General features: G+C 43.1%; 1 protein-coding gene across 4 annotated transcripts in view; it reads left to right on the forward strand.

The window, feature by feature from the left end:
* Nucleotides 1-8,037: 8,037 nt before the first annotated feature.
* The window catches only part of Ndc1 (NDC1 transmembrane nucleoporin), a 46,443-nt gene continuing 28,140 nt past the window's right edge, over nucleotides 8,038-26,340 (forward strand). The window contains 10 exon segments of one of the 4 annotated variants that reach the window (NM_001025023.1): nucleotides 8,038-8,435; nucleotides 9,059-9,179; nucleotides 12,276-12,377; nucleotides 15,326-15,500; nucleotides 16,202-16,340; nucleotides 20,240-20,348; nucleotides 21,288-21,339; nucleotides 22,559-22,694; nucleotides 24,120-24,212; nucleotides 26,033-26,114. In NM_001025023.1, coding sequence (NP_001020194.1) covers nucleotides 8,376-8,435; nucleotides 9,059-9,179; nucleotides 12,276-12,377; nucleotides 15,326-15,500; nucleotides 16,202-16,340; nucleotides 20,240-20,348; nucleotides 21,288-21,339; nucleotides 22,559-22,694; nucleotides 24,120-24,212; nucleotides 26,033-26,114 — 1,069 coding nt within the window. In that variant the 5' untranslated portion in view covers nucleotides 8,038-8,375. 4 annotated transcript variants of the gene reach the window in all.

Consider the following 26,340-nt stretch of genomic DNA (forward strand, 5'->3'; position numbering starts at 1 on the left):
ATGTTGGATCCCTTGGAACTGGAGTTACAGGAACACCTTTGTGGGTGCTGGGAATTGAACCCAGGTTTTCTGGAAGAGTAGCCAGTGCTCATAACCACTCAGCATCCCTCCAGCCCCCAGTTTCAGTTCCTTAGACCTCTGCTTCCTGTTTTAGTCCAGTACCCAGGAACAACTGTAAGCAAACACAGTAACCAGTTCCTCCAGGCTCTGGTTGATATCCATGACGACAGAGAACAGCTAAACACAAAGCTTAAATCCCAGACAGAAGCATCTAGCACGTTGCCTGGCTCTACTCCTCGGTCAGTGGGTGCTGCTGGGTTAAATGAGCAAAGTGATACAGACAGCAAGGTTTCAAGGACCTGGACCAGCAGGCTGTTGTTCCGTAACACGTTCCTGAGAGGGGACCAGGGAATCAGACAGTGAAGAGATAGGGAAGTTGAGGATCAACAGGTCTTGCAGAAGCTATGTCTTTTGCCCAGCAGGTTTGCTAAGAAGTACAGTGCCTTATATATAGTTTTTGGGGTAGGGGAGGATGGGACAGAGTCAGCAGAATGCTGTCATACAGTGAGATGGAGTCAACAGGCAGCTAGTCAAGCAGTGTTACATCATCAATGGAGCACAATGGCCTTGGGACAATGGCTCTGGTCTCTTTACAGAAAAAACCCAAGTTTCCAGGAACCAAAACCTTATTTCGTTCAAGGCCCTATCTTTAGTCCCAGACTGGGGTTTGCCAAGTCTGCCCCTGGACAAGGACACAGATCTAATTCTATTTGTCCTTTCCTCAGGGCCCCATTGAAAGCCTTGGTAGTGGCCTGCCTCCCAATAGTCTACTGAATTTGTCAGTGCTGTTTGAGAGGGCAGTATGTTATTTCACCAAATCCAGAGCTCCAACTTAAAACATCAGTGTTGTTTGTGTTTCTTATTACAAATTCATTACAAGTCGATGGGGAGATGGTCTATTCCATCACCCAGGTACTGAGGCAGAGGCACAACTGGTTCTAAAACCTTGTTGGTCACTGTGTCAGAGCAAAAGGTCTCTGGGGCAACTCCCAGTGCAATGAAATCTAACGGCTGTAAATGATACACGGCAGTCGTGCTCACAAGAGCTCATGTGGCGGGCTGGAGAGATGGCTCAGCGGTTAAGAGCACTGACTGCTCTTCCAGAGGTCCTGAGTTCAAATCCCAGCAACCATATGGTGGCTCACAACCATCTGTAATGAGATCTGGTGCATCTGCAGACAGCTACAGTGTACTTATAATAAATATATAAATATAATTTATAATAAATAAATAAATCTTAAAAAAAAAAAAAGCTCATGTGGCCCTGCTGACAGGTTATTTGAAAGGTGGCTGACCGCTCAAGATTCAGTTTCAATACGTTGGTGGGAATAAACAGTATACAGTAATGTCCTCCTTTATAGCCGAGTTACTCAACACTGAGGCTGAGGTACTTGTTCAAACCCTTGCTATTGTACACAGGGCTCTGGTCTTTCTCCCGCATCTGCTCCACTCCAAGCCCTTTACCCATGGCTGTGGACACTCTTGATTGTCCAGATGGAAAGCAGTGGGGCAGCCTCTTTCTCACAATCCTGCTGACCTGTGGGTTTCATTTGACCATCTGTGTCATGTCCTTAAATCTACCTTTGTAGAAAATCTGAGATTAAATAACAATTGGAAAGTGTGAAAATCTGTGTGTGTGCCTGGATTGCGTGGGTTGCTCGTTTTACATGGGTTTCCCCATGGTTCCCCTCTCGACATTTGTTTCTGGAGATTTCTGACCCCTGTGAAACACATGGTTCCGAGGAGTACAACCTGCCCACTGGGGAAGAGGGAGGAGCCTGAGCTTACCTACCAGTGAACTGAACTTTTTCAAGTCTTTGTCAAGGCCCAGGATTGGGTCTTTAGAACAGTGGCCTGCTCTTATCCTGAGACGTGTGCTTCCTACACCACACAGAAAATCTCACCCTTGTGTTTCAAATTCCTTTTCTTGCCTCATTCACTAAATGTGGCTGTGCAAGAGATGCTGGATATCCAAGGAGCCATTTTCAAAGTGAATGTTTCCTGCAAAGGCTAATTTCATTCTGTTAAGAGCTTGTAGCCCAGGCTGGAGAGATGGCTCAATGGTTAAGAGCACTGACTGCTCTTCCAGAGGTCCTGAGTTCAATTCCCAGAACCCACATGGCAGCTCACAACTGACTATAAATCCAGTTCTAGGGGGTGTTGGAAAAGCCCACAGTATTGTATCCCAGTGTTGCCAATTGTTAATTGTTGTGCTGGCAGCAGCAGGCTGGCAGGATATATAAATGTCACTTCCTCATCTACATACAAAGAAAAGGCTAGATGCCTTTTCTGACCTCTGTGCCAACTGTGTCATTTTTTTTTAAAAAAAAGATTTATTTATTCATTTATTATATATAAGTACACTGTAGCTGTCTTCAGACACACTAGAAGAGGGCATCCGATCTCTTTACAGATGGTTGTGAGCCACCATGTGGTTGCTGGGAATTGAACTCAGGACCTCTGGAAGAGCAGTCAGTGCTCTTAACCACTGAGCCATCTCTCCAGCCCCAGAGTGTGGCTTTTTACTTAATAAAGAGCTGGCAGCTGGGACAGGAGCTGGGGAAGGACAGAGGAACAGACAGAAAGGAGACAGGGAAGGAGCATGGAGGAAGAGCAGTGAGCTACCTGGAGAGATGGAGAAATTGGTCTAAGTTAGATAGATGGGCTAGCTGAGAGACTGCCCCAGCAAAAAGGGCAAAACCCTCAAACTATACAGATGTCTCTGAGTCTTTATTATTAGTACCTCAAGTGGGACCCTGAAAGCCCCACACTAAGGGGTCTGACACTGTCATACAGACATACATGTAGGGAAAACACCAACTTACATGGAATGTAAATAGGTAAATAAATAAATAGAGCTAGTAGCCTTTTTTTCTGGGAAGGACTGAGTCTGAAGCTAATCAAATGGGCAGAAAGAAGGGCTATTTTGTTGTGTTAATAAAAGATAAAAGAGTGGGGTTATGTTCTGTGGTGGTCTGGGAAAAGGGGTTGCTTCAGTGGACCCATGTTGAGACGTCCCTTCCCCCTGAGGGGACTAGCCACACATGACCACAGAATAGAGTTTACTCAGGGCATGGGGAAGGAAGTTAAGAGAGTAGTAGGGCACAGAAAGAGAGAGAAGTAGAGAAATAGAAGAGTAGAGGAGTAGAGGCCAGCCATGAGCATGTGGAGAGGAGGGGGGAGGGGAATGGGGAGAGAAGGGACAAGGGGGAAGAGAGAACAAGAGAAAGCAGGAGCAAGAGAGGAGAGGGCAAGCAGCTCCTGGTTATACTGTCGCCAGGTAACTGTGGGGGTGGAGCTTAGACAGAAGGCTAACATATTTGCTACCCCCAAGCCCCTTTATTTTACTAATTAGAAAATATAAAAATCTGTGGCTGGAGAGATGGCTCAGCGGTTAAGAGTATTGACTGCTCTTTCAGAGGTCCTGAGTTCAAATCCCAGCAACCTCATGGTGGCTCACAACCATCTATAATGGGACCTGATGCCCTCTTCTGGCGTGTCTGAAGACAGCTACAGTGTACTCATCTATAATAAATAAATATATCTTTTTAAAAAAGGAAGCCAGAGGGGGCTGGAGAGATGGCTCAGTGGTTAGGAGCACCGACTGCTCTTCCTGAGGTCCTGAGTTCAAATCCCAGCAACCACATAGTGGCTCACAACCATCTGTAATGAGATCTGATGCCCTCTTCTGGTGTGTCTGAAGGCAGCTACAGTGTACTCATACAATAAAATAAAATCTTAAAAAATAAATTAAAAAAAAAAGGAAGCCAGATAAACATATTTAAAAAAATATATAAAAATCTATTCCTATTAGTCACATTTATATTTTTGGTTCTCAGCCTACTCTTTAATGACTGAGCCATCCCTTCAGTCTCCTGTCAGTCACTTTTTATCCTTTTTTTCTTTATTTTTTTATGACCAAAAATCCTTTTGCTGTTGTGTTTTCTAGCCCTTGAATTCCTTCTAGTTCAACTCCCATTTATGATTTTTTTCTTTTTCTTTTTCTCTAAATTCTGTAATTACTGAGTTTTTATAACACACTGTGGTATTGATTCATTCACATCACATGTTAGTTAATCTTATTCTCTTTGGGGAGGGGCTATAGTTTCTTGTGAACATTTTCTGAATCTCTGTTTAGTTTTCACAGACTGGGAAAGAGGAAGTGACTTAGCAGCTCCTGAGTGGCTAGGGACTTAGTTACAACACGGTTACCAAGAGCCTGTAACTTCCAATAATGTACCAGATAATTTCTGAGCAAAACCTTGTTCAGTCCAACAGCTTACAAACGGTCTCATCGTTGGCGAGGAAATTGGGGCTCACACAGCGACTGCGGATAGTGTGGGCGCTTGTGGTCATTTCAACCACTTCAGGGGACTAACTCCTCAGTTGCTGCTGACAGCTTGGTGAGTGGCGAGCATCACTCTCATCTCCCTCTGCAGTCTGACCTGAATGGTCTCACTGGGTGTGTGCTGGGAAGCAGTGGCCTCCTCTGTTTGGGCAGTAGCTCTCCCACTCACAGTTGCAATCTGTCCTTTGCCCGCCGTGTCAGTTATCCACATTTCACCTTTCTTTGAACTAGATATCAAAAGTCGTTCTGGATGGACATTCTCTGACATCCTTAGTTTAGGTTGTCTTCCTCATTATTCTGGCCATTTAATAAGCATTCTTGGACTTTTGCTGATTCCACAAGCGCTCTGGAAACAATAAGCAGCAAGACAGTCAACAAAAATAGATACTTTGTGGGGCTGGGGATTTAGCTCAGTGGTAGAGCGCTTACCTAAGAAGCGCAAGGCCCTGGGGTTGGGGATTTAGCTCAGTGGTAGAGCGATTGCTTAGGAAGCGCAAGGCCCTGGGTTCGGTCCCCAGCTCCGAAAAAAAGAACCAAAAAAAAAAGCGCAAGGCCCTGGGTTCGGTCTCCAGCTCTGAAAAAAGAACCAAAAAAAAAAAAAAAAAAAAATAGATACTTTGTAAAGATGACTTAACGACTATAAACATGGGCACATGCCCAGGCCTGGAATCCCAGCACTGAGGGAAGCTGAGGCCAGTCTGGACTAACAGAAAGATCCTGCCCCAAATGTCCTGCAGAGCAAAGCAATGTGAGGAATTCTATAAAAAGTAAACTGTCTTTACCATGAAGACGTCATCTTCCCTGTGTAAATTAACTGAGAAGGTGAAGGCGGGGTCCTTTGGACTGTTGTGGTTGCTCTAAATACCAGTTTCCTGTAAGCTTAATGGTTTATTTTTCCACAGTTGTGACCCTCTTCCTGTGGTGCAATATGGCCCTGGTCCCCAACCACACCCCAAATCCGGGCAGGTGAATGGAGGAAGGGGTTAAGAGGTGAAGAATGAAGCCAGACTGCGGTGGTGAATGACTTTTATCCCAGCAGAGGCAGAGACAGACTGATCTCTGTGAGTTCAAGACTAGCCAGGTCTACAAAGTGAGTTTCAGGACAGCCAGGGCTAATAGAAACCTGGTTCCCCCAAAAACAAAAACAAGCAAACCAAAGGGGAGAGCAAGTACTGACTCACTTAGTTCCATGTCTGAGGAGCTGCCATGCAGCAATCAGAGAGGGGGATTGGAACCAGTGAGAAACTGTGTGTGTGTGTGTGTGTGTGCATGTGTCTGTGTGTGTGTGTGTGTGTGTGCATGCATGCACTTTGGTTATAGCATTGGCCTGAACTCAATCACTTGACCAGTACGGGAGGATGGGTATAGGTCCCCTATATCAGCCTCTTATAATTGGGATTCTACAATTGAAAAAAGTCAGGGGATACTGAGGCAGGCATCTGGTAGTCTGTACCACAGAAACTAACCCCTGATTTCCTGGAACCTCAGGTGTACTTACAGAATCCTATTTAGACTGATTTAAAAATACTTATTTGTAAAGCTATTCATCTGCTACCCTTTCCAACCTTCCTCTCCTACTCCGACACCATATGTGGAGTAGTGAGTCAGTCTAGAGGTAGAGAATCCAGAGTTTGACATTTTAACTCACTACTGATTCTATGGCGAGTGGTCTGATCCACTCAGGTTAACCCATGGATGGATCCAGAATTTAATGGCAGTGTTGGGAGCAGTCAAAATTAGGAGAGTTGGTTAAAGGAAGTAGGTCTCCGAGATACTCACTGAGGGTATATCTTGTTCCTAGCTGTCTTTCTGCTTCCCAGCCCCCCTGAAGTGAGCAGTCTTCTCCCAGTTCATGCCCCAAACCCCACAATGCTCTATTTCACTGAGTCTAAAAGCAGGAGTCAGCTGATCGTGGACCAAGACATCTGAAACCATGCATTCAAACAAATGCTCTCTCCCTTAAATATTTTTCTCACTTAAAGTAAATTGATTCATTAAAAGTTTTCTCCATGACTCAGAAGGGTTTCTTCTTGACAGTGACTTGATAACCAAATATAGTCCCAATTTTTGTTTAGGTGTGATTGGAATTAATGTAATTTTGGAAGTTAATATGTCACCTTAAATGAGCCAGGAAGCCATTGTTAGCAAATGGTACAGAGTATCTTGTACCATCTCAGTTTCTCTCAGTAGCCCATGAGTTTATACAGAGTGAACAAGACACCTTGTCTACCTCTCTGCCTTTTTTTTTTCTTTTTCTTTTTTTTTTTTTGGAGCTGGGGACCGAACCCAGGGCCTTGTGCTTGCTAGGCAAGCGCTCTACCACTGAGCTAAATCCCCAACCCCACTCTCTGCCTTTCTAGGGTGTTGATTGTTAGCATTTCATAAAAAGGATATTAGCACTACTTCGTTTGTTGTTCCTTAGGCTCCCCCCACCTAGTTTCTCTCAGTGGCCATAAGGCCCACAGAACTCCCTATCTTCACCTGCCCCACACCTGCCCAGCACCTGCCTAGCACCTGCCCAGCACCTGCCCACACTATGTTCAGGTTTTCCACCTGGGGCCCGGGTACTGAATGTTGGTCTTCATGCTTATGTAGCAAGCACTTTGCTGGCTGAGCTACCTCTCCATCTATGGGAATCTTCTTTTTGGAGACAGCTGTTTCACATATTCCAGACTAGTCTCAAACTCACTAGCTAAGGATGGCTTTGAGCTTTAGTTCCTCCTGCTTTAATTTCTTGAGTGCTGCCATATTTTGAAAGGCATTGTAGATGAAACCTAGGTTTGGTACAGATCAGGAGAGCATCCTACAACTCAGTCATGGCCCCAGCTTTCAATGGTTGTCTTATAGCATAGCATTCCCATGCTCACCCCATCAACAGGATGTTGTGTTTATCTTTATTCTATACTGAAGAAATAGAGACTCAAAGAGAATCAAAGTGCTGTTGCACTTAACTAGGATAATAGCGGAAGCTAAAAACCAAAACACACCTTTCTTATCAATAAAACACCCATTTTTAATAAAAAGAATTCCGTGAAATTACTGATTATTAAGAAGGCTTCAGGGCTGGAGAGATGGCTCAGTGGTTAAGAGCACCCGACTACTCTTCCAGAGGTCCTGAGTTCAATTCCCAGCAACCACACGGTGGCTCACAACTATCTGTAAAGAGATCTGATGCCCTCTTCTGGTGTATCTGAAGACAGCTATAGTGTACTTATATATAATAAATGAATAAATCTTAAAAAAAAAAAAAAGAAGGCTTCAGTATCCTGTGATTTCACTTTTAGAAAAATGGCATTCTAAAAAATTGAAAAATCACATTTTCAGTTCTTTCTAACTGCCTAATATCCTTCCTCACCCCCAGTGGCTATTACAACTTTAGGATAAAAAAATAAAAATAAGGAAAAAAAGAAAAGAATAGAAAAGAAAGGGAGGGGCTGGAGGGATGAGTCATCCAGTAAGAGCATTGGTTGGTCCTCTCAAGTATCCAGGTTCAAGTCCCAGTAACCACATGGCAGCTAACAACTGTAACTCCAGTTCCAGGACACCCCAGCATGCTTCACGTTACACCACGAGTCTGTTCTCTGGAACTCCAAGTTCCAGAATGCAACGCTCCTCCTCACCTTGGTTCTCAGGGGTCGTCGAGACTACAGTTCCCAGCATGCAGCACCGTCGCCCTTTGTTTTTGACGCCCCGATGGACCCTGCTTCGGAAGGATTTTTTGGACTCCAGAGGACGGTTCTTCGAGTCACAGCCCACCTGGAGGCATGTGGCTACGGGGAAGTTCTGGCCGGTTGAGTCTGTTCAGGCGAAGCTGCGGAGAGATGGCCTGGCGGTTTTGCAGGACTCTGTCCAGGCAGCGTTCCGGGCAGCCCCAGCTGGGTCCTCCTGGGGCCTTCCTGCCTTTGAACAGTGGTGGCGGGCGGGCACTCTGTCCCCAGCACGCTTGAGAGCGGGGGCCGCCATCTCCATGGCCACGGCTGCGAGCGGGCCCTGCGCCGGCGGGTCACCGCGGGACATCCTTTGGCGCGTGAGTTAGTTCGCTGTGGCGCTCCCTGCCTCTCTGACCGGGCGGCCAGAATTTGGCCGTGGCTGCGCGCTTGGCTAAAGGGGCCTGTGTTGGGGCGGGTTAGGAACAGCGCGTAGGGACCTGACCGTCTCGGGATTGGATACAGGGGTGTGTGGGCGTCCCGGAGTGGAAGTTTGATCAGGGGTGTTGAGCTGGAGTCCGAAGTGGAAGTTTGTCAGCGTGGGTGGGATGACCCGAATGGAAATTTGGACAGGGCAGAAAAGATGTAGAGCAGAAGGTTAGTGATTCGAGCTGCAGCATAATAAATGTCTTGATTCCTTAGGATAGGAAATAGGAAGGGGTGCTCTGTGTAGAAAGAATGTGGCCTTCGCAGACGCTGGGGTTGGAGACCAAGCATACATTCTTGGTTTAAAACTGCTTACTCCAGGCTTCAGCTGAGGAGATCCTCACCTCCCTGCATCCATTCTGTGTTTGGGCAGTCGCTAAGAGAGAAGTAAAGACTTTTTTTTTCTAATGCAAATAGTAGTGGTTAATGTTAATAGCCTATATGAAGAAGCAGGATTTGCATGACTAAGTTAGAGTAACTGCCTTCGTGATTTAGGAGTTGTGTTTATTAATTTTAGGTTTTGGGCTGGAGGATAGTTACTAGTGTCGTTTGGTCAGTGCTGCTTCTCCCTGTCTGCATCACAGCATTTATAGTCTTCAGCAGCATCGATTTATTCCACCCTATACAGTGGCTGTCAGGTAAGTGGGGATTTTCATTTAAAACATTCACTTTGAGATTACGTAAAGGCACTCACAGAACTGCCAATTTTGTTATATAAAATCAGTAAGTGTGTCAGAGATTATGTATGATGACAGGACAGACAGATCATTAGAAACCTGCATAAACAGTTAGGTATGATGGTGTGGCCCAGTGTCAAGGGAGGCAGAGGCAGGACGACCTGAGTTCAAGGCCAATCTGGGGCATATAGTAAGACCCTAGAAAAGGTAAGACATAGAAAAGGAAGTCACAAAAATATTTGTCCTTTTTTTATTTTTTGCATGTGTAAATATTTTACTTGCATGTATGTATGTTCGTCATGTCATGCCTGGTGCCTAGGATCCCCACTTCCACCCCCCAAAGAATCGTAGATGGTTGTGATGTGGGTGCTGGGAACTGAACCCAGGTCCTCTGGGAGAGCCATCTGCTGAGCCATCTCTCCAGCCCCCAGTTCCCTTCTTTTTTCGGTCTTTTCCCTGTCATTCATTTAAAATTGTAGATGGAAATTATGACCTGTATTTAAAAAAAAATGTCTAAGCTAGCTAGTTGTAGTAGCACATTCCTGTACTCTAGGCGATGGTAGCAGGAGGCTCTGGAGCTCCTGGTTAGCCTGGGGTACATACAGGGAAACTATTTCAAAAGCAATAAGAAAAAGCTATATAGATATTTAAAGAGTACATTATTCTTATGTTGTAGCCAACAAAAGAAAGAGAGGCCAAAAATAATGTCAGGGAGGACTAAATACAAAGTCTGCTGAGGAAGAGGAGACGGGAGCAGGCTGAATGCTTATTGGAATCCTTGGATGTAAAATAAAGTTATGTTTAGGAGCTGGAAAGCGGCTGTAAAGTGCTTGCTGCACAGGTTTGAGGACCTGAATTTAGATTCACGGCACCCAGAAAAGCCAGCTGTGCGATGTGTATCATAACCCATTGTGGTGGGGCTCACTGGCCAGCCAGTCAGCTGCCAAGCCCTAGGTTCAATGAGACCCTAGCTCAAGTGAGATAGAGTGTCGTTGTAAAATTATTAGAATGCTGTCTTTCACTCCGCTAGGTCCGGCACCACAGTGCCCCAAGTTATCTTCATCTCAGTCAGCAAAGCCTCTCACCCGCTTTGCTCCATGTCATATCATACTACCGAAGGCCTCTCTCTGAGCCTGGCAACAATCTTTCTACCCATCCAGTTCCCAAGACAAGCTGCCACCATGGCAGAAATATACATCCTAATTCTGTGGAGGCTCAGTGTCCCAGCTGCCACATACTCTCTTAAACTTAAATTGCCACACACAACACAGTAACCTCTGGTCCAGTTGATACAATATAATAGCCCACCTAAACGTACAAAGCCCTGTAGATATCCATCCCTTAAGAACATTCATAACAACTTGTAAAGGTGTTCTCTCTGTGGCTACCTGCAGTCTCCTTCCTTCAAACTTTTCTCCCGCCTATCCTTCCTTCTCATCCAATGACAGGCCTCCTTCTATCCTGTACCTGCCTCACCTGTATGTCTCCCACAATGGAGAGTCACAGAGAACTAGTGTCACTGTGGCCCTCACATGTGCATGCGTGAGCAAGCACACTCAGATACGTGCACGCATGAGCAAGCACACTCGCACAAAAGTGATTAAGATCCATGAGTTCATTGAAACAGCACTGCCTTATGTCAGTGGTAGCTGTTCTGTGTCCTAGGCCCTGAGTACCGTATGTATAGTACATAATCCTATAATCCCCCTAACAAGGTGCTATTCTATTTGATTTGGAAGTGTAATACGAAGGTTCAGGTTAAAATGATCTGTTCACAGCATCCAGGTCAAGTAGTGAGTAACTGAAATCTGTCTTCAGGTTTTATTTACCATGGTATGACATAATAGATAATTTTTTTAAAAAAATTAAAAAGGCGTAAATGTACACAATAGGTTTTGAAGTCTTGAAAATATTCCCTGAGCTTAAAAAAACACAAATTACTTTGGAAATCAAAGTAATTCTTTTCTTAACAATATGTTTATTTATTTTTCTTAGAACATGTAGGTCATCAGGAGTTAGAATTTGTTGGGTGTATTGCTGCTAAGCAGTACAGTCGCGTTTCGGCTGATACGTGTCATGCAGGACTGATGAAGTTAGCCCGTAAGCCAGTGCAGAGATGGCAGACGATTAATTATGGAGGCTTAGGAAATCTGTGGTTAACTTTGCTTTCTAAATTCTACTTTGAAAGTAATTGCTTTCATTATTAAGTGAGTCTATTCAGCCAACATGTCTTATGTCTTTTTTGTTCACTTTTAGATAGTAACATACACTAGTTTAAACTCGGAAGCATGGGCTGGGGATTTAGCTCAGTGGTAGAGCGCTTACCTAGGAAGCGCAAGGCCCTGGGTTCGGTCCCCAGCTCTGAAAAAAAGAACCAAAAAAAAAAAAAAAAAAAAAAAACTCGGAAGCATGTTGGTTGTTGAATGTTTTAGCTTTCATGGGACCTCATTGCTTCCACGTCCCTTTACTTAGCTGTAGGCACTAATTGCATTTACTACATAAAGTTTAAAATACTGTTTACATTTTGAAAAGAAACTTGGTGTGTTACTATGGTAGCATTCCCATGATGAAATGTTTTATATGGCTGTATTTTCCCTGTTACTAACATCTGTGAGATTTAAAAGAAATTCTAGTACCATTTCCAGTACCCAAAACAAAGTCTGAATAACTCACTTTGGAGTTCTTGTGTTGATATCCTATCATACTGCAGCATACAAGTAAATTCTTTTAAAAATACATTTGGAAAGTTAAAATTATAGTTGTAGAATCTGTGAAGATGGCTCAGTGGTTAAGCATGTTTGCTGTGTAAGTAAGTATGGGGACCAGGGCTTGAATCTCAACACTCACAGAGCCATAATGCTAGCCATGAGGGATCCAGCGCTCTCTCAGTCCTGTGCTGTGTACACAGATACACTTATGTTCACACATATACGTCTGTACACACAAATAACTGAAGTTAAAAACACCATAGCTGTATTCAAACTCGTCGTATTGCAGTGAGCTGCACACAGCTGAAGACTGAATGAGCATCACTAATTCATTTCTCTTGTGTTTTAGATTCTCTCAATGAGTTCTATAGTTCCCAAGTAATCTTTTACCTCCTGCTGCTGGCCGTGGTCATTATAATAATAAGTATTTTCAATGTGGAGTTCTATACAGGTAGGTTTCAGAACTTTAATCTTGTTTGAGAATCAGCTGTAGTGGCATGTGCCTGTAACCCTAACACTTGAGTGTGTTTGAAGGGGGGTCACCATAAGTTTGAGACCGGCTTTGGTCATGTAGTGAGTTAGACAAACAAAAATGTTTGATTTTACCTAGGGCGGAATTTAAGAGACTCGGGCACGGCCGTGTTGTCCGTTCAGTTGTGCTTGCAGTTATTTTGCTGTTTCTCTTTGAAGAGACATGAGGCCTTGATAGACATGATAGACATCTATGAGTCTGCTTACGGAAGCTGGGTATTTAGAGAGGTAAAGTCATAAAGACAGTGGAGGGTCGGTGTCAGGGGCTGCAGACAAAGGTCAGGAGGGTCTAGGGTGACACCAGCACTGTGAGTGTCCTCCTGTGTTAGAACTGTGCATTTAAAAATGATTCAAAGGTGAATTTTATTTTATATTTTACCACAATAAAAAAAAATAAATTTAACCTTTTAATAGTTCACAGCTAGTGTTAACGCTGTGAGTTAGCAAATGAATTATTAGAAAATTCCTTGTAGGGGTTGGGGATTTAGCTCAGTGGTAGAGCGCTTGGGCCCTGGGTTCGGTCCCCAGCTCTGAAAAAAAGAAAAAAAGAAAAAAAAATTCCTTGTAAGGTAGGGAACCACATCTGGGCTGACCTCAAAGTTATAATACTCCTGCCTCAGCCTCCTGGATACTGGGATTGCAAACATATGCCACTGAATTTGTGGGTATTTATTTATTTATTTATTCTTTCCCCAAATAATAAAGTTTGTGGTTTTTTTTTTTTGTTTTTTTTTGTTTTTTTTTTTTAAAGATTTATTTATTATATATAAGTACACTGTAGCTGTCTTCAGATACACCAGAAGAGGGCATCAGATCTCTTTACAGATGGTTGTGAGCCACCATGTGGTTGCTGGGAATTGAACTCATGACCTCTGGAAGAGCAGTCGGGTGCTCTTAACCGCTGAGCCATCTCTCCAGCCCCAAAGTTTGTGGTTTTATAATATTTAAAAAAAATTAGGCTTTTCCTTGGGAGCATCCTGGATTCCAGAGCAGTTCTCACTTGATTTGTTCTTTTCCTGCTTTTTCAGATTCCTGAGTTGGTCACTTATGTTTTTTTCTGATTATTTACTTATTCATATATGCCATTTAGTTATATTTTTTGCTGTAACATCTTTTAGCTCTTTAGTATTAAAATAATTTTATATTTAAAAATAGTATGTGGGGTTGGGGATTTAGCTCAGTGGTAGAGCACTTGCCTAGCAAGCACAAGGCCCTGGGTTCGGTCCCCAGCTCTGAAAAAAAAAAAAAAAAAAAAAGAAAAGAAAAAAAAAATAGTATGTAAAATTTTAAGTCCCTACTGGATATTGTAATATGTATCACTTTGCTTTCTTAGTGCCTTATTGGTGGCTAGGTCTCTTTGTCTAGTCAAGCCCTGTTCAGAACTCCTTGGCTTATGGCCTGTGCTCTTTCACTCTGTCCTATGCTCCTGGGCCAGCTTCAGTATGTAGGGCCAGGGGAGGGCGCTCCAGTTAGTATTTTTATGTTACTTTATTTTTATATTTTGAGACCAGTTTTCTCTGTGTAGCCTTGGCTGTCTTAAAATTCACTCTGTAGACCAGGATGGCTTCAAAGTCAGTGTCTGAGTTTACTTCTGCCTCCTGAGTGATGGGAATAAAAGCATACACAGTTACTTGGCTTGTCCTGTAGGAGCAGGCCCTGTGTATGTACTGTGTGCCATGCATCGTGTGTTTCCAATTTGCTCCTGAAGATTTGTGAAGTATACACTGGGCAGGTCTGAGGGGGTACTGAGGGGTACCTTTGACCCAGCATGGCAGCTTTCTAGAGGAGCTGATGACTGGATCAGACTTTGAGGAGGAGTTATATTAAGCAGATGAAGAGAAATGATTTTTCTGGAGAGAAGATGGAGCTTGAAAAAATATTGAGTGACATGGCAGGGTTTGTCATGTTAGGAAGTCAGTTACATAATTGGCTTTGGGGGCATTTTTGGTGAGGAAGAGGAAGTGTTAGGCACTTCTTTCCTAAAATGCCAAGGATTTGAGCCCTTTTCTCCACGCTTGGCTGTTGCCCACACTGTCATCACTTTTCCTTGAGTGACTAAAAGAAGGTTATTACGTGTCAGGGAGCATGGGCCGGCGGGTCTCAGACACAAACACACAAACACCCTTTACTCCTTTCCCATCACTTCCAAGGAACTTTTTAGATTGTTGGAGAAGACCTAAAAATACCTGTGTAGGAGCTAGTATGGAGGCTCAGTGGGTTAAGGAGAATTAGCTCTAACCACTGCACATACCTCCCTGCAAATAAATGACTTAATGTAATGAAAATACCTACTCGGAGTTGGTGTAGTGGTGCACACGTTTGTGATAACTCTACAAGCATTTGATACTCGTCATTGTAATTTATGTCTTTGTGGCTTATTTTTTACAGATGGACTCTAAATGAATCTCAAATGTTGAAATGTGATTTGGAGCTATCCTCTAAATTATTTATTTTATGTCACTTTGGAAAATGTCAAAGTCAGCATTATATTAACTATCAGGGAAACTAAAAGAAATGAAAAGGCCAATTGTATGAGAATGCATCTGTAGTCAGGAGACAGAGGCAGGAGAATATCAGTAGTTCAGATTCGTCCTCCACTGCACAATTTGAGACCAGCCTGGGCAACACGAGCCCTTGTCTATAAGGCAAACAAACAAACAAAACCAAGAATGTTGAAAAATGTTAATTATGTCCCTTCAAGGCCCCATCTAGATTCTCTAGTTCTTTTTGTGTGTATATTTCTTTATGTTTTTCAAGAATTTTAAAGTTAGGGTCATTAGCTGGAGTTTTCCATACTGGATTTTACACTGACTGGGTGTGTGTTTATGGTGCCACTGTTTGAATACTGTGCTACTGTGCTCTCTGCAGTTGTGCCCTCCATACCCGGCTCCCGACTGGCGCTGATAGCACGGATCCTTCACCCTCAGCAGCTCACTCACTCCTTCATACACGCTGTGATGGGAATGGCAGTGGCTTGGTGTGCAGCCATCATGACCAAGGGCCAGTCCAGGTCTCTGGTAGTTCCCTGCACTGGAACGGAGAGGTATGGTAAAGTTTTCCTCTTTCTAGGAAGCCTGTTCACTTGCCAAGTCACAGGAGGCCTAGGGAAGTCACTGGTTTCGTGCCACTTTCTAGACTCTACAAAAATTGCTGTTTCTGTGTATTGAGTTGTTAAGTGATATTTTATGTCTGAGAAAATTAGCAAAATTTTCAAGATAGTTATGTGTGGAAGGTGCTGTGTAGACACTGTTGGGTTCCTGAGGGTGATTCAGGGATGGCCTCTAAGCTGCTTGACAGTTGAGAGTGCTATGACATGGCTGTGGAGAGCTATCTAGGGAGAAGGAAACACGACCCACATGAGTCAGGCGTGGGCTGTCCTGATTAGTGCTCCCCACGTCTGCTATCCGAGGCCCTGAGAAGGAGAGACACGAGAAGCTCAGAGCTCCAGCACCTCCATTAGGTACATGCAGGTTATTTATAGTTCTTTATCAGATCCTTGGAAGCAAGGTGACTGTTGTACACATTCTTAACCTCAGATTTCCAAGGAAACAGAACGATAGTGAATCCCGTGTGTCAGGGAAACTGCTTCATTATTTGTTTGCTCCCGTTTACCTAAAGCGAGTCATTTGGTTAGAATTTGGGGCATTTCTTAAGTTATTAACTTGGAATTTTGCCTTTTGGCAAATAGCCTTAAAACAATGATAATGTGTTTTCAACTATTAATAGCTTAACTTTTTCCCTCAGCTTAGATAGCCCTGCTGCTCAAACCTGCATGAATGAATATCATCTGTTTTTCCTACTGTCTGGAGCATTCATGGGCTATAGCTATAGTCTTCTGTATTTCATTAACAACATGAATTATCTTCCGTTTCCTATTATACAGGTAAGATACAGTTTGAGCATTTCCTAGCTATAATTTGGTAATATCAACACTGCCATGTCTATGCATATGACCAGCCTCATCTCATTACTTGAAGATTTGATCAGTAAAATGAAAATAGCTCTGTGGGTAAAATCGCCCAACAGCCAAGTTCAGGTTTCATGAACGTGCAGAAGCACAGGTGTCTGTAGTCCCAGTTTGCTTGTAGGACCTCTTGGAGCTCTGAGGTCAGCTAGTCTGGGCTCTAGTAGTGGAGAACCTACCCTAGACACAGCTGAACCTAGGATGGCTTGTGAGCTAAGCCATGCTTTCCTGCTGCCACCCTCAAGTGCCGCTCCGTCTCCTCTCCTGGTCGGTAGTCACACTTGCTGTGATGGAGCAGGCTGGAGGAGGAGAATGGCACCATTCACGCGCAGTGTTGTGTCCTCACATGCTTAGGGACGGGCAAGTGATTTAAGAGCATCAATTAATTGTCTCAGGCCCTTTTCAGAACAAGACATGGATATGTAAATAAAACTTCACTTGGTTTGAGTGGTGTAGCCAAAACTGTGCTTCAGTTAGGTTTTGTGTGTGTATGTGTGTGTGTGTGTGTGTGTGTGTGTGTGTGTGTGTGTGTGTGTGTAGCACATGTGCATATGCATATGAGTATGCTTGTTCGTGTGTGTTGAGACCAGAGGTTGATGTTGGCTGTGTTCCTCAGTTGCTTTTCACCTTAGATTTTGAGACAAGGTCTCTTAGTTAATTTGGAATTTATTAACTTGGCAAAGTGGGCTCCAGGGATCCTCCTGTCTGACCTGCCTGGTGCTACCATCATCGGCATGTGCTACCATTTCTGTCTTTCCACATGAGTGTGGGGGAGCTGACTCAGGCCCTCATGTCTGGATGGCAAATACTTGACTAAGCCATCTTCCCAGCTTATTTACTAGGTTGTTTTCAAAAACAAACTAAACTGAAACAGGTGAGCTGCTCAGCAGTTAAAAGTACTTGGAGTATAATCTGTGCTCAGGCTCTGGGTCCCACAGTAGGTCAACTCTCAAAAGGTGTCATCTAACCTCCAGATGTGCATTTCAACACATTTACCTGGGGACATAAACAGACAGACACATTTAAATTTTAAAAATTCAAAAAACAAAACCCCAGCTAAGCCGGTCGGAATGAGCCTAGAGCTGAGCTGTGTGTTTGTCCTACTGCTTGTGTTTGGGGTGCTCCATTTCTGCTCTGGCTGGGAGGCCTGGGCACTGGTGAGAAGCGAGTGGTAAAGCAGTCATCTGGTGATGAGAGTGTTGTTCATGAGGAGGGAATGCTAGGGTTCTCCCTGCCTGGCTAGACACACGCCCATTGCTCTGGTGAGCAGATCTGGGGAGAGCACATCTGTGAGGAGGTCACGTCCTCACCTTCCTACATCTGTGAGTGTGTGAACAAAGCTTCCTCCTTAGGAACTCTTCTTGTTGTGAAGAGGAGTGACAGTGGATGCACTCACAGCATCTCAAGGAGAAAAGTTCCATACAGGAATGCCCTGTGATATTAAGTCCAAGTGTAACACATACAGAGAAGGAGAAAAAGAAAGTGCTGGAGAAAATAAGACACTGGCTGGGTCTTGAGGTGAAGTCAACCAGCTCTTTAACAGATGTACATTGAACACAGGTGCTAATAGTTGACGTTGCTGATAAATTATTGTACCTACCATATGGTGCCAAATTTTAGTACTTATTTTCGTAATTGCTTTTGATAAAATTTTGGATTCTTGTGTCTTGAAAGTTTATTCTAAGATGATAAACTTTCACTTTAGATTAACTTTGTAAGATTCCCTGCAACTCGGCCTTAAATTCATGGAGATCTGCCTGCCTTTGCCTCCTGAGTTCTGGAATTAAGGTTGTGCACCATCACATGCTGTGTAGAGTCCTTATTTTTAAAGGTTGATTTTTTTTTTTTCCCTTATGTGTTTGTGAGCGGGTGTGTGTGCATTTGAGTATAGGAGCCCTGAAGAACCTGGAAATCTCTGGGATTTGGAGTGAGTCAGTGGTGAGCTGCCTGATGTGGATTTTGGGAACTGAGCTTACGTTCTCTGCAAAAGCAGTGAGAGCTGTAAACTACTGAACTGTCTCTCCAGCCCCCTTAACTGACAGCAGTGATAGGGGAAGGGTTCCTAATGCTAATATTGACAAAGAAGCGAGCTCCTCTACCCTTTGTGCAAGCATTAACCAGAGGAAAGCTGTAGAGCGTTAGTGTAGCATCTAGTATGTTGTATATATTAAGTAGCCAAGGCTACCCCCTAAAACTTGACTGAAAAACATTTGAGCTTGGGAACAAGTAAAGATATGGTGGGTGCTCTCTCTGCCTTGGTAGTGATGCTAAGAGCTGCTGGAGGGCTGTATGCTTCCTCTTGTGAGGTGATAGGATAGGGTGGTAGCACCAGTGGCTGCGGGGAAGAATACAGTCTCACCTTTGTACTTTGAAGTCTTTTACTACACCAATGTAGTGGAAGCTGTGCAGTTTGTGACCACATACCTGTGCTACAATCATGGTACTAACGTAGTTTCCATCTGTTATTGTGATTCTTTGCTTGTTTTTTAGCTTCTAAAATTCCTTAAAAGAGGGTCAGTCCCAAAATCAATGTTTCATTATTAGCATTTGGGGAGTGGAAAGGAGAAGCAGTTAGCTAATGTTTCTGAAGTATGTTTTTGTTATTTTTTTAATTTAGTAATTTTTTTTGTTATTATAATTGGCAAATGATAAGGGACTACTTTTATTTAGCAAATTTGTTGAATTTTGCAGATAAATAGAGCAATGTGATGTGCTCAGGGTTGCAGTGTACCGGAGGCTGCACATGCTGATGCCTGGGCTGGTGTTACTGGCTTTACAGGGAAGTTAGTGCAGAGTCTGCGGGGGCAGCACAGAGCGGTCTTTAAGAGTATGGGCTCTGGTGCTGACCAGCTGGGATCTATACCCCAGATGTACCTTGGGCCAGCCATTTGGATTGGTTGTTGGCATTCTTCATTCCTTGGTTCTGTCATCTGTAAGATAAGACTAGTAATCTGTCTCCCTGTAGAGGGTTGTGAGGGGTAAATGATTTAAACGAGATTAGAACAACCTGGGACATAGTACGTGCCAGGAGAATATTCCCTGCTGTTGTTTGCTTCCCTTTATTCATGGATTTGATCTCTACAATTTTATTCTCAGTAGTTAATCACAATCTGACAGAAAATTCCACAAATAGTAAATTTTAATCAAGAACTAGATACTAGCATTTTATTTTTATTAGATATTGTTGTTATATTAAAACATTTTTTATCATAAGTATGTTTTATATGTAGGACAAGTACAGTATATATAGGGTTTGGCCCTGCCTGGCATCTACCAGGTCTTGGGATCTATTCCCCATGGAAAAGAGGGGGCTACTGAGTTATTATGTTTTCTCGTATGTTTCTGATCAACATATCGTAAGTTCTTAACATCATATGGATTGGTATTGTTAATTTTCTTATTTCTGATCTTAGTTGTATAGTGTAAAAATTGTTAAATTATTTAAGCATCACAATAGTTTGTCTTTTTGTACAATTTTAAGTTCTAAATTACATTTCTCTGTGTGTGTGTGTGTCTGTGTGCGCGCGTGCACAGCTCATGGGCACTGGTTCTCTTGTGCTGTATGGACTTAATGTGGAATAGAACTGAGGTCAACAGGCTTGGCCGCAGGCATCTATATCCATTGAGCCCTCTCATAGGCCTTTGTTTAGATTTGGATTTTGGTGGTGGGGATTGACCCAGGCCTCACACAAACTAGGCAAACTGCTGCATTGAGCTGCAGCCCTAGCTGAGTGCCTGTGTCTCACCTGCTGTGCTAGTCATTGTTCACCCAGGACCATGCTGAATGTGCCATTTGACTTCTTTCTTGTTTTTCACAGCAGTACAAATTTTTGCGTTTCCGGAGATCTCTCCTCTTACTAGTTAAACATAGCTGTGTGGAATCCCTGTTCATGGTCAGAAATTTCTGCATTGTATATTATTTTTTTGGTAAGAATTTCTACTTTCTAATATAGTTTATTAGCTCATAGTGTAGAAAATGTCACTCTTTATTGAATTAGTATTTTTTTTATATTGTTGTGTTTGATCAGCCCAACTGATTTCATTGTTTGACTTGTCAGGATTTGGTAAGGGAGTTTTTTATTAAAGGAAATGTGGTGTGTGTGTGTGTGTGTGTGTGTGTGTGTAAAATACTTTTTAAATAGAGAGAACTCTCTTGTGTTGCAGTAAAGGTAAATTGTGAACAGTTTTGTTCACCTCAGGAAAACAGGCTGCACAACTCAGAACAGAAGAGCCGTTGTGGCGGCTGAGAGCAGGGCAAAGGGGAGCTGCTCAGGGCCAGTGTTCAGTCATTCGTGGTGAGAAAGTTCTGGAGATCTGTGCACAACAGTCAGAGCCAAGAGCTTGTACTGCAGGATTCAAGATGGTAAACGTGTCAGAGCCAGAGCTGCAAGGGTTGGTTCTCTCCTGTCATGTGGGTTCTGGGAATTGAACTCAGGTCGTTAGACTTGGTGGGGAGCTCTTTTACCTGCTGAGCCATCTCGCCAGCCTCGAAGCTCCACAGCTACATGCTTTGCTCTCTGCATGAGTGAGAGGCAGGGAAGAGTGACGTCTCACCTGTAGATTGAGATAGTAGTGGATAGTGTTGTCCACGTGCTTTGTGTACTGAAAAGCTGGAAGTGCTACACACAGCCCATCAGAGTTGTCCTGCTTTATTTTGTTTTAATAACCATGTTGTTTAAGATGTGTATGTCAGAATCGTAAGAAAAGACTTCCAGTATTTAGAAATTATTTTCTTCTCTATTCATAATCAGACAGCCTAGCATTTTACTTGAGGGCTCCCTGTGTTCTTGAACCTGGCGGTGTAAAGCATGGTGAAGAGTTGTTTTTACTAACTTCTCATGTCCTCTCTTGGTGTCGTTCCCCCAGGTCATATTCCCAAAGCATGGATTAGCACTGCTCTGGACCTTCGCACAGACGAGTGAGTCAAGTCTGGTCTGACCTCTGTTTCCTTCCTTTTAAGTTTGGCTCCCTCCTAGCAGCTTTGTTTAGGTTCACCTTTACCTTCCTCTTAGTTGAAATGGGAGTCGCAGAAGAGAGGGAGGTACTTGGTATAACAGGAAGGTGCTGGTTCCCGCCTCTTCCCATCCTGTTCACAGGTTGACTCCACTCTGCTGCTCACCCCTTAGCTGCTGTGGGTCAGGTGAAGGCTAAGCTTTCCATGACTCCGTGTTCTTGCTGGCTTCCTCATCAGTCTATCCTGTGGTGAACTTAATAGTTTCTCATATGCTCTGTGCTGTTGCCTTAGTCTGCTTCTCCTTAGCTACCTAAAGATGCCAGGTGGGTCCTCTTTCAATGTATGTTTGAAAATCACTAGAGTTTGTTTTTTTTTTTTTTTTTTTTTTTTTTTGGTTCTTTTTTTTCGGAGCTGGGGACCGAACCCAGGGCCTTGCGCTTCCTAGGTAAGCGCTCTACCACTGAGCTAAATCCCCAGCCCTTTTTTTTTTTTTGTTTTTGTTTTAAAGATTTATTTATTTATTATATATAAGTACACTGTAGCTGTCTTCAGACACACCAGAAGAGGGCATCAGATCCTAATTCAGATGGTTGTGAGCCACCGTGTGATTGCTGGGAATTGAACTCAGGATCTCTGGAAGAGCAGTCAGTGCTCTTAATCGCTGAGCCATCTCTCCAGCCCGAACTTCTAGCTTCTTAACGTTCTAATAGTTTCTAAAAAATGTTTAAAAATGAGAGGGCATGTTTTTGAAGCATGTGCAATACTCTGAAACAGTCTATATGGCACACGTGAAGGTGATGTCTGATCCATAAGTCCTAATCATGTTTTTGAGACTGCCGTCCTTGAACTTGAGATACTCTTGCCTCCCTTCTTCCTTTCTTATGTGCTGGATGACACACAGGGATATGAGCCACCATACCCTGCTCCCTACATGTTTAATAGGTTTAAAGATGAATTAGCAGTAGTAAACTTTCACCTGTCCTGAGTAGTTAGACCTGTAGATGTTGCTCTGGTAAATAGTGCTGCAGAGCCAGTCCCTGCCTGAGATCCCATCAGCTTCCCTACATTCCTTTGAGAGAGTGTTCGGGAAAGAGCTCCAGAGAGGTACCAACAAATAGGGTGTGTCTCTCACACGGAGTCCTTGTCTTTCCCATGGAGTTAATGGTACTTTCTGCTTTCGTAGGCAGGCCCACAGGCCTCTTGACACGATAGGAGGTCTCCTGAACGTCTCATTGCTCTACCATGTCTGGCTGTGTGGTGTCTTTCTCTTGATGACTTGGTATATCTCATGGATACTCTTCAAAATCTATGCCACAGAGGTCAGTATTTGGAGGGTGTGTGTGTGTGTGTGTGTGTGTGTGTGTGTGTGTGTGTGTGTGTGACTACTGTTGTGTTTCAGAGTATGGAAAGTTGTGCTTTCAGCAGAGCTCTGCTCAAAGCCACAATACTGGATTGATTTTCAGTTTCATTGTTCACTCTGTGTTTGTGAGGGAGTATCTGCAAGTTAAACAGTGTGGTATTTACTGTATTTACTTAGAGCCTGGCTTTCTTGGGATTTTGAGTACAAGGTAGTCCTAGATTTTAAATTAATTTTTTATGCTATTAAAATAGATGCTATCAACATATAAAATAAGTAGTTATACAATATTTCCTTTTTGAAAAACATCTTGAAATTTATGCTGAAGAAATGATTCTGAAAATTGAATTAATACGGACAGTTTTATGTGTATGGGTACATGCTGTTTGTTATGGATCCCTGGAAACTGGAGTTAATATGCAGTTAAAAGCTGCCAAGTGGGTGCTGAGACTTGAACCTGGGTCCTCTAGAGGAACAACCATTACTCCAAACTGCGGAGTCATTTCTCCAGCCCCACAAAATTTTTTTTTAAAGATTTATATATTTATTATATATAAGTACACTGTAGCTGTCTTCAGACACACCAGAAGAGGGCATCTGATTTCATTACAGATGGTTGTGAGCTACCATGTGGTTGCTGGGAATTGAACTCAGGACCCCTGGAAGAACAGTCAGCACTTTTAACCACTGAGCCATCTCTCTAGCCCCACAAAAGTATTAAGGGAAGAATTGCCTTTTTCTTTTTTTTTAAGTGATTTTGATGTGTTTGTCATAGAAGTGTTTTATTTGATCTTACCATCTTTGTGGTAAGTTTCAGTGGTTTCACAGGATTTCTGTTCCTGGACTTTATTTCTATTAATAGATGTCAGTTTAATAAAATTGGAACAGTGACACTTGAGGAAGGATATTTATTTTTATTTAAAACTTCATGTGTATGAGTGTTTTGCCTCCACATGTATGTATCACATGAATGCCTGGTGTCTGGAGGCCAGAAGAGACCATTGGATCTCCTGGGACTGGAGTTAAAGCCAGGCATGTACGGTCCTCAAACCTAGGTCCTCTGCAGTAGTAGCCAGTAACTGCTGAGCCGTCTCTCCAGTCCCCACACAGTAGCAGGTCTTTTTAAACAGTGCTTTTGCATGGCGCACTGAAGAGGTTGACTTGACTGTATTTGTTTCTTTGTAATGTCAGCCAGTGCTTACTGACTATAACAAGGCCAGGAAAGAGTTTTTTTTTTTTTTTTTTTTTTTTTTGGTTCTTTTTTTCGGAGCTGGGGACCGAACCCAGGGCCTTGCGCTTCCTAGGTAAGCGCTCTACCATTGAGCTAAATCCCCAGCCCCAGGAAAAGAGTTCTTTTCACTTCTTTGTATCTGATTGTATCCAACAGGCTTATATGTTCCCTGTTCAGCCACCATTTGCGGAAGAATCAGATGAATGCCTTCCTAAAGTCTTAAATAGCAATCCCCCACTCATCATAAAGGTACCAGAAATGTGCATCTTATCGCTTTACAGTTATCTTTGACTTATCTTTCAGAATTAGAGGTCATAGTTAGCATAGCTAGGCATTGAGATATATTTTTTGAGGGCCTAGAATAGTGGTTTTCAACTTGTAGGTTGTGACCTCTTTGGGGAGTCAAATGATCCTTTCACAGGGGTGGCCTAAGGCTATCTAAAAACACAGATATTTACATTACGATTCATAACAGTACCAAAATTAGTTATGAAATAGCAATGAAGGTTGGAGGTCACCACAACATGAGGAACTGTATTAAACGGTTGCTGCATCAGGAAAGCCGAGAACCACTAGTGCAGAATCTTCTAGTATAGGTATTGTGAAAATTACCTATTTGTTAGTCTGTTTTGTTTGTTTTAAATTCAGGTGATTAAATATGAAAGTCATGCACCAGCTGTGGATGTCTGTTTCCCAGGATGTCTTTAACTCTTGGATCCATGCTGTCCTGTGTCTCAGCTTCCTGAGTAGTGAAGGCCATTGGCACTAGCTGTCTGTAGAAGACATGCATAAGATGCACATCTCTCAAGCATTAGATGCAGTGATAGGCATCTAAATGCATAACTGCGACGAACCATTCCTGATAATCCAGCAGAAACACTGGTGTGTTTTTAAATTGCTGGGTCAGGACATGCTTTATTCATGCAGAGTTTGTGGTCAAAGGTAGTGTGCTTGGTTGTGCATTGATATACAAGTTAATTCTAAAACAAATTATAATTGTAAAAGAAGAAGTTTACAAGTCAAAGTAAAAGAAAATTTTGTTTTGATTCAAATTGCAATTTGAAATTGTAAAGGATATCTAAATGTATCAGGATATGTCTTACCTGTTAAAAATCATAGTGCCTTAGTTAGTTTATATTTTTTTGTTTTTGAGACAGGATCTTGCTATGTAGGCCAGGTTTGACTTGATTTTGCAAGTCTCTAGCCTAAGCTACATTCTAAGTGCTAAGATAACAGGCATGTTCTGACATGCCCAGCTGGATTAGTACTTTAAAATTAGTTAAAAGAAATGATTGGAACCCACAATTATGTTTCTGACACAATCTAGAGAAGTGTAAACAAGTAGGAAAATGAGCTATTGCAACTGATTGCTAGTAAGTGTTAGCTACTCTTTTGGCCATTTACTAAATCTTCATTAGAATGTTAGTGTCAGGTTCTGTGGGTTGTGTTGGGTAGGACAATGACACACTCTCTCTCTCTCTCTCTCTCACACACACACACACACACACACACACACACACACACACACACACACACACGACAGTGAAGAGCAGTGACACCACCGATTCCCTGTGGTCCTTGCACCAAATTGCTCAGGACTGATGCTCTGAAGACATACAGAGGCTTGCCAGGTAGAGGAGGTGGATTTTAGTAAAGAGCAGTAGCAGAGTGATTTGTGTGTTGGGCCCTCCCTGCCTTTGGGCAGAGCCGTAGTGAGCCAAGCGATGTCCTTGACCCTGTGGGCCTCGCACTGCTGAGTAGAAGCAGATGAAGCAGCAGGCCCGGGTGCCACAACCCAGAACTGTTAGTGTGTTGGTGCGGGCACAGGAAGTCACAGGAGGAGGATATTGGAGTTAACCCCGCAGACCTGGGAAGTACAGCTCTGTAGTTCTTGCAGCCAGAGCCTACAGTGTGGAGGAAGGTGGAGGCCGGAGTGTTGTACAATCTAGAAAGGAAGGTTGTGGTTCTGAAATGTTCTTTTCTCCTTGGTTATTTCATGAATCTAGTTTTTACATATGGTATGATTTTTGTGAAAGCTTTAATAGTCTTTCTTTCTTTGTTCCTTTTAGTATTTGGCCTTACAGGACCTGATGTTGCTTTCTCAGTATTCTCCTTCTCGAAGGCAAGAAGTTTTCAGCCTCAGCCAACCAGGTATTGCTGAGAGTCAGACTCAATTGGGCTTGTGTGTGCTCAGTGCCCCAGAGCCTCTGGAAGAGAGGTACAGTTCATTCACACCTCACATCCTGCATCCTTAGATGAACACTGGACTTGAATCTCACATGGCTCAAGCGGTCACACTGCTATGAGTAGGAAAAACATTCATTTGTGGATATTCATTGTTTTCAGTTTCTTAAATACCTGAATCTGAAGAAATTGT

The sequence above is a fragment of the Rattus norvegicus genome, chromosome 5 (genome assembly GCF_021556685.1).
Source record: "Rattus norvegicus strain SHRSP/BbbUtx chromosome 5, alternate assembly SHRSP_T2T, whole genome shotgun sequence".
Taxonomy (NCBI): domain Eukaryota; kingdom Metazoa; phylum Chordata; class Mammalia; order Rodentia; family Muridae; genus Rattus; species Rattus norvegicus.